This window comes from Brassica rapa, chromosome A02 (genome assembly GCF_000309985.2).
Source record: "Brassica rapa cultivar Chiifu-401-42 chromosome A02, CAAS_Brap_v3.01, whole genome shotgun sequence".
NCBI lineage: Eukaryota > Viridiplantae > Streptophyta > Magnoliopsida > Brassicales > Brassicaceae > Brassica > Brassica rapa.
Window position 1 is genome coordinate 24913025 of NC_024796.2, and position 12262 is coordinate 24925286.

The window sequence follows — 12262 nt, forward strand, 5'->3', positions numbered from 1 at the left end:
TGTATTGTGACAGCAAATCCGCCATATATATAGCAGCTAATCCGGTGTTCCATGAGCGAACCAAACACTTTGAATCTGATTGTCATAACATCAGGAATGCGATAAAGGCTGGCCTAATCTCTACAGTTCATGTTCGCACCAATGAGCAGCTAGCGGATGTACTAACCAAAGCATTTGGGAGAGTTCAGTTTGAGAATCTATTGTTCAAGTTGGGTGTTCGAAATCTTCACACTTCCAACTTGAGGGGGAGTATTAGATAAAGATAGTATTTATCTAGGATATATGTTAGAGATAAATATGGATTCAGTTGTGATAAGCTTGACGTCCTATAAGTCAGCTATCGACACTTTGTATAAATACCTTTGTAAAGTCATGAATAAGATCAACACGTTTACTAATATTCACACTCCTCCTCCGGTTTATAACTTTCCAATGAACCACAGAGACTCTCATATGAATGGATTCTTTGAAGCACCTTTACGTGGCCATCTTCTGCTTACATAAACAACAACAATCATGCAAGGCAGAGCAGGGCCTAGAATTTTTAAGGCTAGAAGCCCAAAAAGAAAAAGTGGCCGAAAATAAAATAATGTAGGTAGGGAGTTAATGAACTGTGGCTATTAAACCACTACACTAAAGACACACTTATGGGAATTTGTGGCCGGTTATATTGATATTATTTGGCGGCCGGAAGCCCATGCTTCTTTAGCTTGGGCCCAGGGCCCAGGGCCGGCTCTGATGCAAGTTTGGTTCTAGCAGCAGCTCCTTGCCTTGCTTAGTCTCCATTTTAAATTTTTTTATGTTCTACTAACATCATCAAAATTAAAAATTTCTCAGTGGTATGGTCCCTTTTTGTTTTGTTACAATCCTAGTCTACAGAAGTTCATGTCTTTTGAGTGTTTTTAGGTTTCTGGAACACAAATTATGGGACGTTCAGCGCATCTCCATCTGATGCTATCCTCAGTAACAACAGCCAAGTTTAAAATTAATGTAGTTGCCTCAACATCAACAGCAACTACTTGGCACAACAAGTAAATAGCAACAACAGCTCACAGGTAATCTTCTATGCAAGGATTGGGTCAGGTGTTGGTTGTCATTCATAGTTCTTCACTTGCCTTATTTTATTATTTTGAATATTTCATAAACTTTGTATATAGTCAGCGACTCAGATGCCATCACTAGACGATTTGCATGGGCAAAGCTCAGCAGAAGTTTTGGACGGTAAATTCTTGTTCTAGCTTCAAACACGTTATCATCTCTTCTAGATATGGAATTTCACATACTTATATACTGGCTATGAGAGAAAGATGTATATTCTGTGAAACAAAAAGGATCATACCATTTGTTAATTGTTTGAATCGTCGTCATGCAGTACAGGCCCTGGTCCTGAGAAAGCCCAAAAAAATGGACCGGAAGCACAAAAGAATTTGATACCTTGTAAAAAAGATAATTGTTCAAAAATGAAGCTTGAGAGCATTCGAACTTAATACTTTAAGATGATCACCCTATAAGAAATGCTTATATATTTTCACAGGGCCAGCCGCTATTATGCAGTAGTTATTTCCATGATTGAAGGTAATTATAACTTGGGCTTGTAATTGGACCTTCGAGGACAGGCCTATTTTGCAACTTGTGGTTATAATGTAACAATATCTCAACGTCAAATAACATATATGTGATGATGATATTATTGATACACTCGACCGATTTTCTTTTGTTCTGTACTTCGCTACTTTGTAACTCTGTTTTACAACGTGTGGCCTCAAACTCGAAGCAGAGATCGGACGGTGCAGAATTGATATAGTTCTGACAGACTCTCCGATGACCGACACGTATTAACGACGTGGACATCTTGACGCCGTTGATGGGCACAAGACAAAACGTAGACGCGTTTCTATTGTACAACACGGGACTCGAGACAGCGACGTATCAATCAAGTTTACATGTTTCTAAACTTTAAACAGAGGAGCTCCAAAACTGCGACTCGGAGGCTATTGAATTTTCTGACAGTTTGTTATGTTTTTGCCAACTATTCCAAAATTTATTTGTACTAGTTAGTTTTTTTTTGGAACAACAATTTATTATACATGTACAACTATTTCATTTTGTGCTAATATTTGAAACTAAATTTCGTTTTTTTAATATACTTGAAGAGCAAAGATTCAGTCATTTTACTTGGATTTTGAATTTTAAATCACAGTCACTTTAATGTGATGAACATGGTAGAAGTTAAAATAATGTAGGTAGTGATGGGCATATGATGAGAACGAGATTGGCCACAACTATTAAATGCCAATATTAAAAGAAAACAGAGAAAGTCTCCGGTGAAGATTCTGACAAATAGAGACGTTTAGATTCTCTTGTCTCTCTTCTCTATAATACTATTGTCATGATGTAAATGCAACACAAAGAAGAAAAAGCTTGGAAATGAAACGGGACAGATAGAGAAAGGAGACAAAGCAAAAGCTATGAGATGTCTCTTTAGCTTCAAATGTTAAAAACTCGAATATGGAATGCAGCTTTGCAGCATCCTCAACCTATCATTTCATACATAACAAGACACATTTATCATAGTGCATGAAAATTATTGAAGAACCTCTCCACGCCATTAGGTTTTCTAAAAATACTAAAACATGGTTTTTTTTTTGTTTATCAGATTTGTTGGGTCACCTTTGTTAAATTTTCAATATTTCTATACATTTTGTTTTTTGGTAAAAAATATTTCTATACATATTTACAACATATAAATGGTTTAAAGTTTAAACTAAACTGTAATCGTTTCTAATGTCGTATGATCAACTAAACGGATAAAAACTACACAAGTTTAAGTTGTAAGAGTTTTGTAGGATTATTTGATAAAAAAAAGAAAAGAGTTTTGTAGGATTATTTATAAGGTACAACCACATGAGCGTTTGATTTCATTTTCTTTGCTTTTGGAATGATATTGATTCTCTCACCTATAATTTTCAACATAGGCCATACTTTCTAGAGTTAATTAAATTCAAGAGTTCTGTTCTTCAAAGGAAAACTACGGGAAAACGGCTTATTCATGCCCGAACTAGGGGTTGCTGAAAGAGTATATACCTCAACTTTTACTGCAAGTCGAAACATACCTACACTAATCAAAAATTTAAAATTCATGCCTGAACTATGGGTTGATAAAAAAATACATATTCCAACTCTTATTGCATGCCAACACATACCTTAACTAATCAACGCTAATTTCAATCTATACTATTATTTTTGAAATAATTTTATAGCAACGGAGCTCTCACGTTAAAAAACAGAGTGGCTAAAGTTTATGTTATCCTTAATGAATTTTTATATATATTCTATTATATAATAAAAAAAAATTTATATTAAAAATCTTATATATTTTTAAAAAATTATGATGATTCTTATATATTGTGTTGTTATCTTAAAATAATAGTTTACTATTGTAAAAGAAAAAAAAATTAAGAGACATGATTTTTGCAATATTATATTTTCTTAAAAATATAGGATAATTCTTATATATTGTGTTGTTATCTTGAAATAATATTTTACTATTTTGAAAGTTAAAATTTAAGATAAAAATAATATCTAAGTAAATATTAATGGAGCAATATATTTGTATAAGGATATTTTCTAAGAAGTGATTTTAAGATATATTTGTATATATAAGAATTATCTTTTTTTTTAAATATAATATTGTAAAAAATCACTTCTTTTAATTTTTTTACTTTTATAATAGTAAAATTTTATTTTAAGATAACAACATAATATATAAGAATCATCATAATTATTTTTAAAAAATATATAAGATTTTTAAAATAAAATTCATTTTATTTAAAAATTCATTAAGGGTAACATAGAATTTAGCCAATCTAATTTTTAACGTGAGAACTATTGCAAAAATTACTTCGCAAATAAAATTCATTTTATTATATAATAGAATATATATAAAAATTTATTAGGGGTAACATAGATTTTAGCTACTCTAATTTTTAACGTGAGAGCTCCGTTGCGAAAATTTACTTCGCAAATAATAGTATAGATTGAAATTAGCGTTGACTTCTAAAGACTAGGCATAAATTTCAAATTTTTGATTAGTTAAGGTATGTTTTGGCATGCAATAAGAGTTGGGGTATGTATTTTTTTATCGATCCATAATTCAGGCATGAATTTTAAATTTTTGATTAGTGTAGGTATGTTTTGACTTGCAGTAAAAGTTGAGGTATGTATTTTCTCAGCAATTTCTAGTTCGGGCATGAATAAGCCGTTTTCCCGGAAAACTACTGAACAATAAAATCAAACGAAACACATGAAAGTTCATACTCAATTAAGAAAACAGTTATCAAGCTGATATACACAGCATTTTCATTACAATTTCATAACATAAAAAACGACTCAAAAGAAAGAAAGAAAACACATGGCGGGTGGTGAATTACCATCTCTGCCCTACCCCGCTTCTGCTTTTTAACCGGTTTAAACCAAAAGACAGAAGCTTGAAAAAAAAGACAATAAAAAGTGATAAAACAAAGGAAACCATTGGTGAAACATAGAGGTCCCTGTGCTAAAAGATGCACACCACTCTACAAGATACTCACTTACTATAAACCCTAACCCTTAAAATGACTAAAAGGGCCCTTAAAATAAGCCATTTTCTCCATTTTACCCTCAGAGTTGAAAAAAGTTTATTGGCTCTCAAATTAAAACCCTAAAAAGCCATAAACCCTCTTTTCTCTCTCTCTCTCTCTCCTCCACACTACCACAAACCCTAAACTATATAAACCGAAGTTGACACAACTTCAACGGAACTGACGGCCGGTGAAGGTTTGTCCGAAGGACCAACTAGCAGGAGCAACGTTGTTAGAGACAACGATTCGACCATCACTAGCAGTAACCTTGAAGGACAAAGCCTGACCATTCAAAAGATTGTTGCTTTGCCAGTTTTGCCCCCAGTTCCTTGACATTTGCTGCCACCTTGTTCTTGAACCTTTAACCGCAACAGAGTGAACATCCCCGGCGCCACCAACATTGGTAACCAAGACAAGGTTAAAGTAAGAGTGACCGTTGATTGTGAATCTTATGCCTCCCCTTCTCTTACACGGAACCCTACAAATTAAAAAAAAATACAATTAGATAACATGCAACATAAATAACATGATTTAGGAAGACCAGATATTAAATTGCATAAAGTTTGGAACTTTTAAACAGAAACAGAGTTACACATCAAAATTATAAATACCCATTACAAAAAAATATATCAAATTAAGTTTAAAAATGGTGTTACCTTCGGTAAGAAACAGGGACAACACCAGCTTTGTATTGAGCAATGCGTTGGAAGATAGGCTGAGAGAGATCAAAGTGGTGTAGTGGAGGGTTACACCAACCACCTGCGGTATTAGGCAGAGCGTTGTTGGGAGGACAGAAGTTGGTGGCTGTGACCACAATAGCACCAGGTAAACACCACGCGCCGTCGCTCTGGCACCGGATCTCGAAACACGCGCCGCAGCTAAGACCGTTGTTGAACAGTGCGGTACTTAATGCTGCAGTGTTGGTCCCGTATCCTTGGCTGTAAAGATTACCGTACCCACACGCTCCACCTGGTGACAACAGAGACATTTCATTTAAAAACATTGAAATGATTTTTTTTGGAGAGAAGGTAACTTTGTTGACACACTTACCCATTGTTCCTGAAGCATCACTCCCACCATAGAAAGTTGCATGTGCGTTGACCCACCCAGCATCGTATCCATGAACAGAGGATGCCATTGCAGCAAAACCCAACAGGAAAACCCCCAAAAGACCCATTATTCTCCTGCAGTTGGAATATTATGAAACAAAATTAGTACTCAATACATTACTAGCAAGTTGTAAGAAAAATGGTTGGATGAGAGAGAGATGTTTACATGAACATTCTGTTAGAGAAAATGCAGAGCTTTTTGGAGAAGTGAGAAAATGGAATGTGAAGGAGAGAGATAGCTGCTTTGATGGGAGTGAAGAAGAAGGTTGATGGTTGGAGTTTAATTTATAGAATGTTTGACCCTTCATGCACTGCTTTAATTACCTTCTCAACTTTTTTTACCGGTAATAATTTAACCTTATTGACCGTGACTTTCTTCCTAGGTTCTTCTCTTAATTATATAAACACGCAAAAAAATATTGTTACAAATATTAAAAAGGTTGCTTTTTAAAATATTTTAATAGTGAAATTAAAAACTTACTCCCTCCGTTTTTTTATATATGACATTTTAGAGAAATTTTTTTGTTCCAAATTATTTGACGTTTTCAATTTTCTATGTAAAATTTATTAATAATTAATGCTAGATAACCAATGATATTATAGTTTCTATTTTATTATTGGTTAAATTGTGGTTAGGTAAACAATTAATAATATTTTTGTTTAGAAATTAAATGTTTCTTAATCTATGTGCACAATCCTAAAACGTCATATATAAAAAAACGGAGGGAGTATTATTGTTAGTTACATTCGTTCCAGCAGTGCCCTACTTAGTTTCATTTTGCGACATTTACATGTGGGCAACACTTGGAGACTTTTTTTTGTTCTGCAACTAAGTTTAAAAATAAAATTTTGACACTAAAACGTTTTTTTTTACCAATACTTGATTTTTACAAAGGTTCGGGATTCTCAACCTAAAGCAACAAGAAAAAAAAACAGGATTCTTTTCTTTCTTGTGATGATATCTGTAGAGTTTTTTTTTTGTGGTGATTTTTTTCCTCCAAAATCGCATGCAAGCTTTTGAAATAAGGGAAATTGCATCCTATAGCTAACAAAAAATTTATAATTTACTATCTAACTATTATACCTAATCTGCTAGAGTACACGGTGTATATTATATAATAATACACTTTTACCCTTCTATGTAACCGAAGAAACCTGCTACTAAATATATATTAAATAATTATCTAAAAATTATAATTAACAAATTTCTTACTAAGTCGTGGTTTACCTTCTATTCACATATTATCATTTTCTTCTTCATATCTGGAAACCTCTCAACAATGGCTACTATGGTAACAATACCCAAATAAGATGAAGCAAAGACAACGAAAAAGACTCGGACAGCTATACAAACGCGATGTCTCTAGATTGTAGAATCGAGAGGGGTGGAAACAAAACATAATAGAGGAGAATCATTATGTCTGGAAAAAAGTATGAGGTGAAGAAGATGAAGTTGCAGACTATACTATATTCGGCGGAATTATAGTATAGTATGTATTCTTTATTGCGGTTATTTATATAAGATTACTATACTATTAGATATAGTGGTCTATTCTTTACGTTTCTCTATATTATTTTCTTTATTTATGATTGTTTGCAATATAAATTTAATTTCATCCGAGTGTTTCACAAATGTTAGGATCATGTCGAGTTCAAAGATGTTATTTTCATCAATAAATGCTCTTATTTATTTTTATATTATTTTACATATGATGCTCAATTAATGTAAATAGAACATACATTTATATACTATTTTATATAAGATCCATACTATGTATTATTTACTGAACAAGTAAATGTGATTTCAATTTTAATTTATAGATTGTATTTGGGTTTATAGGATCCTACTTAGGGTTTAGATTTACTAAGTAGAAATTTAGGTATAGGAAGATTCGGTAGTTCATTATTTACGTATGTTGTGTTATATCTATATTATATTTTCATTATCTATATGATTATGTTCTATTTGAAGTTACTTACTATATTGTATATTTGTTTTCCTTTCTGTTTGACAAATGTGTTGTTTTTTTTTTGCATATGGTGAATAAATTGATGACGTAACTATGCATGTGACGTAAATGGAATATACCTCTCTTAGAAATATTCTGTTTTTATCCATTTATTTTACATGTCAATTAAATGTGCGGTAACTATGCATGTGATGTGATGTAAGTGACTTCATGTGATTTCATTATTAATGGTGATCATTAACGCATGTTTCTCTCTTCTCATCGACGTTACTTTTCTTCTTAACCGGGTACCTGCAAGTAAAGAGGGTATAACCGACAAAACTTTAGCATAAATGTTAGTTTATTAAATAGGTCAAAATCAATGTCATATGCTTAATTTCCATTTTTGTTTTGTATATTGAGCAAATTCTCCCTTGAAATAAAGTCAGGAGACTCGCATAAATGAATTTTGGAGGAATAGAAAGCACATGGGTGGGAGACTTGCAGGCGGTTTTGGTGGTTAGAACTTTGGACGCGTGTGGTTCTTCTTCTGCACTTTTCTTCTTTAGTATCTTTATGGGCCAACTCTCCTTTTTTCTCTCCTTCTTTAATAGCAAGACATATTATCATTTTATTTAAGGTGAAAACAATAATTTATTAAGGTTCTTTATGTCAATTATTATCTGATAAGAAACACAGATAGTTTCACTTAACGAAATAAAAAAAAGTTGTATATGTTCTCTATTTTCTTTTTGAGAAAGCATATGTTCTCTATTTGTGAGAGTGGAATGCATCTTTAGAACTTCTAAATTAGAGGTAACAAATAAAGTGGGATGTTTTTTTTTATAATTTGGATCCCTTATCCTTCCAAGTCAAAAAGATTGTTTAGTACTAAAAAGTTAAGAACTCTTGGGTTTTCCTTTTTTTTCAAGGAAACACGCGACATTCTCTCTCCAGCTTATCTCTTGAAGACGACTTTCTGAGATCTGATTCCCCCGGAGCTCGGACGGCGCGTGACGGCGCGTACCGGCGTCCGGAGGGCCCTCCTTCTATTTCCCTTCTCGTTTTGCTGCCGCCGCTTCACCAGTCTTCTTACCTTCGATATGTACGGAGTCGTGGGCTAGGGTTTGACGCCAGTGAGTGCTCCGCTGCAGAGGCGCTTCTTCTCTGGTGGTCTCTCCGTCTCTCTGTGGCTTCGGCGAGTGGGTTAAGAGGTTGGTGGTGGCTGTAGTCGGTTTTTTGGGTTGAATCGAGATCGATTTTTCACGGTTCGATCTCGTCTAGCTTTCCTTTGTCTTCGAGTGGGAGGGTCGGCGTGGCTTCTACGGGTCAATGTCGGTTCGCCGCTACAGGTCCAAGGGGTCGCTCGGCTTGGGATCGAGTTTCTCGGCTCTCGTTGTTTCGTGAGCTCGGGTTCTCTTTCTATTGGTGTGGTGTGTGCCGGTGGATCCTTCTACCACGGCGGCGGGTTGTGGGTTTGAACACGCAGTAGGGATGGTGCTCAAGCTCAGTGGCTGGCTCGCGCAAGGTCTAGCTCGTGGTTTAAAGGATGGTCGTCTATGCCGTCTCAGTGGCCGTGTGTTCTTCCTCCTCACCTCGAACCTCCTCTTCGCGGTTCATGATCTGTTTTCCCGGCTTGATTCTATCCGAAGTCGGCACGTCTTGTAGTGTTGTCGAATTCAGTGGGTTTCGGTTGGGAATTAGCCTTGTTCTTCATTTCATGCTTGCTGGTGCAAGCGATGGCTTTAGCAGCTCCAGTTTCAGTTCGTCGGTTCTCGATGGCTACAGACGTGTGATGGTTCTCGTGTTTTTGACTGTCACAGCTTGCGTTCGGTCTTCGCTCACATCCCAGCACTACATGGGCTTACTTGAGCTTCTTGTGGTGGTGAGGGAGGCAATTGTGTGCAGGTTGGGCTCAGATTATGGAGTACAGAGGTTGCAGCCTGTTTTCCTCGGATCGGCACCATGTACAGGTCGCATCCGGGCAAAATAAAAGCTCGATTTGGTTGTTGAAGCTGTGTTAGGTCGCTGCTGTTGCTGTTTGTTTTGTGGTCAGGTGATTGACGCTATCGGCGAGCTGTTCTTAGGTGGGTCATTATCTTTAAGAGCGGATTCATCGGGGAGTCCAAAATTATCGGGTTCCGGCTCTCGGTTGAACTTGGTTCATCTTTTTGCGGCAAGTTGTTGGTGTGAATTAGTCGACTCCGGGACTGCAGTTGTGGTAGTGTGTTTGTCTGGCTTTTGCTTCTAAATTGAGTCGTTGTTTAGTTTTTCTTGTTTTCTGCTTCGTGTTATTCTCTGTAATTCTGTCAAAAACGAAAATTGGTAATAATATCTTGAGAAATTGGGACTCCTATACAAGCATAACCGCCTAATTTGCAGATATGGAAAAGTGTATTTTTCATCGACACGCGCTTGATTTTATGACCATTCTGCCCCTACGGAGAAAGTTAAAAAAAAACTTGTTTCTTTCTCTCTCTCTCTATCTTTTCACAAAAACCTCCGACTCTAGATCTCTAGGTCATACGCCGGAGTTCCGAGAGCTCAGTCTCCCCATCTTCCAAGGCATAATCAAATGTGCCCCAGATGGTTACGAAACAGAGCTCCAATTAATCTACAAACAGTTCAAAGCCTCCGTCGATCTCTTCCGACAGCAACTGCTCTCAGCATCTCTTCCGTCGGAGGCATCGGTTCCGACCCTTCTGTTGCCAAAGACCTCGCAATATAGCCATGCTCCTAGCTCACATCACTCGGTTATTTCCTCTTTCTCTCGCTCTTGAACCTAGAAATCGAAGCCTTTAAGAAAAGTAAAATCTTTCATTCTTTGATTCGTCTATGGAAAACGAACAAACAAAAAAAAAGTAATTTTGAAGAAGAGGAAAGAGTAAAGCTTTGATTTTGAATTTGCTCAAGGGGAGAAGAGAAGTTGGTCTCTTGTGTTCTTCCGTCGAAGCTTTGATCTGAGTTAGTGCAGATTCGGTTTGGATTAGATTGTGAAGGAAACAGAGTATTACAGAGTCTGAGATCAAGAGAGCTTACTACATCAAGGTTTGAATTTTATCTTTGGGTTTCTGGTTTTTCTGTTTTCGTTGTTCTCATAAATCTGGCAAGAGACTTTTTTTTTTTTTTTTGCTGAATTTGGGAGAAATGGCAATTCGATTAGTCAAGAGTTGAGATTAAAGTTTGAAACTCGATGTGAACAAGTATAGTGATTGTTGGCTCTTTTGTTTAATTTCTTACACAGGCACGCCAAGTTCATCCAGATAAGAACCCTAATGATCCTCAAGCTGCACACAGTTTCCAGGTAAGTTCAGTTTTCTAATTTTTTTTAGAAAAACAATTTCTGATTGTATAACCTCTGATTGCTTTTTGTAGTTTGACTTGTATAATCTGTAGAATATTTGGCTTCTGATTTGCTAGTTACACTAATGGTGGTTAACAATGTTCTGGATTTTTAATTTGCTGTTTTGTTTCTCTTCTTTAGAGAGGAGATTAAACGGAGAGGACTAATAAGGAAGAGTCTGCTGCTGATGAGAAAAATGTGTTTCTTTTACCGGAGTTTGAAGATGAGATCAAGAAGTCAGATTTATTGGTGCAGATGATGAATGTGAAACGCCGAAGTCAGATTATTTATCTTTACAATGTTATATCCGGCTAACAAGCGATTCCTTAGAGAGCTAATTTTATGTTTGGCCCTACACAAATTTAATTATATGTGATGTTATTGGTTATAGAGTTAATTTTATATTTAGCCAACACCATGGCGATTAGTCACTAAAATAACCATACATACTATACTATAGATATTGTTTTTATATACCAGTAAATCGTCCTATTAGATTACTATGTTTAGCCGTACACAAATTTATAGAGCTAATTTTATGTTTAGCCATACACAAATTTAATTATATATGATGTTATTGGTTATAGAGTTAATTTTATGTTTAGCCAACACCATGGCGATTAGTCACTAAAATAACCATACATACTAAACTATAGATATTATTTTTATATACCAGTAAATCTCCCTATTAGATTACTATGTTTAGCCGTACATAAATTTATAGAGCTAATTTTATGTTTAGCCGTACACAAATTTAATTATATGTGATGTTATTGGTTATAGAGTTAATTTTATGTTTAGCCAACACCATGGCGATTAGTCACTAAAATAACCATACATACTATACTATAGATATTGTTTTTATATACCAGTAAATCTCCCTATAAGCTAACATGTAAAATATCCCGATATATCGGAATATAACCATTTACTAATTAATATAACCATTAATGAATCTAGTAATTTTAAATCTAAATATCAACTAACATGTAAAATATCCAGATAAATCGGAATATAACCATCTAATTTACAAAGGATCTAAACAAGTCACATTATAACCGACTAACATAAATATCAACTATATGAATTGTACCTATGTGAGTAAATCTAACATTATCCAAAAAAAAAGATGAACACAAAAACTTATATCTATTAGCTGGCTAAACTAATTTATGGCCTAGCAACGAACCTAGGTTGAAGACATGCATTCTTCTTCTTCTTGATTCAGTCCTGTGGTGGTGG

The 12262-nt window shown here is 35.0% G+C and overlaps 1 protein-coding gene and 1 long non-coding RNA gene across 2 annotated transcripts; one reads left to right on the plus strand and one right to left on the minus strand.

The window, feature by feature from the left end:
- Positions 1 to 4290: 4290 nt before the first annotated feature.
- Positions 4291 to 6107, minus strand: LOC103853964 (expansin-A15). Its single transcript, XM_009130856.3, has 4 exons — positions 5895 to 6107; positions 5670 to 5803; positions 5276 to 5588; positions 4291 to 5097 (listed from the first exon to the last, which is right to left on the minus strand). The coding sequence occupies exons 1-4, from the start codon at positions 5900 to 5902 to the stop codon at positions 4791 to 4793; spliced, it is 762 nt and encodes a 253-aa protein (XP_009129104.2). The 5' UTR covers positions 5903 to 6107; the 3' UTR covers positions 4291 to 4790.
- Positions 6108 to 8643: 2536 nt separating this feature from the next.
- On the plus strand, positions 8644 to 11499 carry LOC103853963. The gene is made up of 3 exons (XR_630405.3): positions 8644 to 10725; positions 10922 to 10981; positions 11162 to 11499. It is a non-coding gene; the product is annotated as an uncharacterized LOC103853963 (long non-coding RNA).
- Positions 11500 to 12262: the final 763 nt, after the last annotated feature.

What these genes read in the sequence shown, in the direction of transcription:
- LOC103853964 (XM_009130856.3), bottom strand. An exon ending in TGATGCTTCAGGAACAATGG is followed by an intron (nt 5,589 to 5,669) that starts GTAAGTGTGTCA and finishes TGTTGTCACCAG; the next exon opens with GTGGAGCGTGTGGGTACGGT. An exon ending in GTCCCTGTTTCTTACCGAAG is followed by an intron (nt 5,098 to 5,275) that starts GTAACACCATTT and finishes TTTAATTTGTAG; the next exon opens with GGTTCCGTGTAAGAGAAGGG.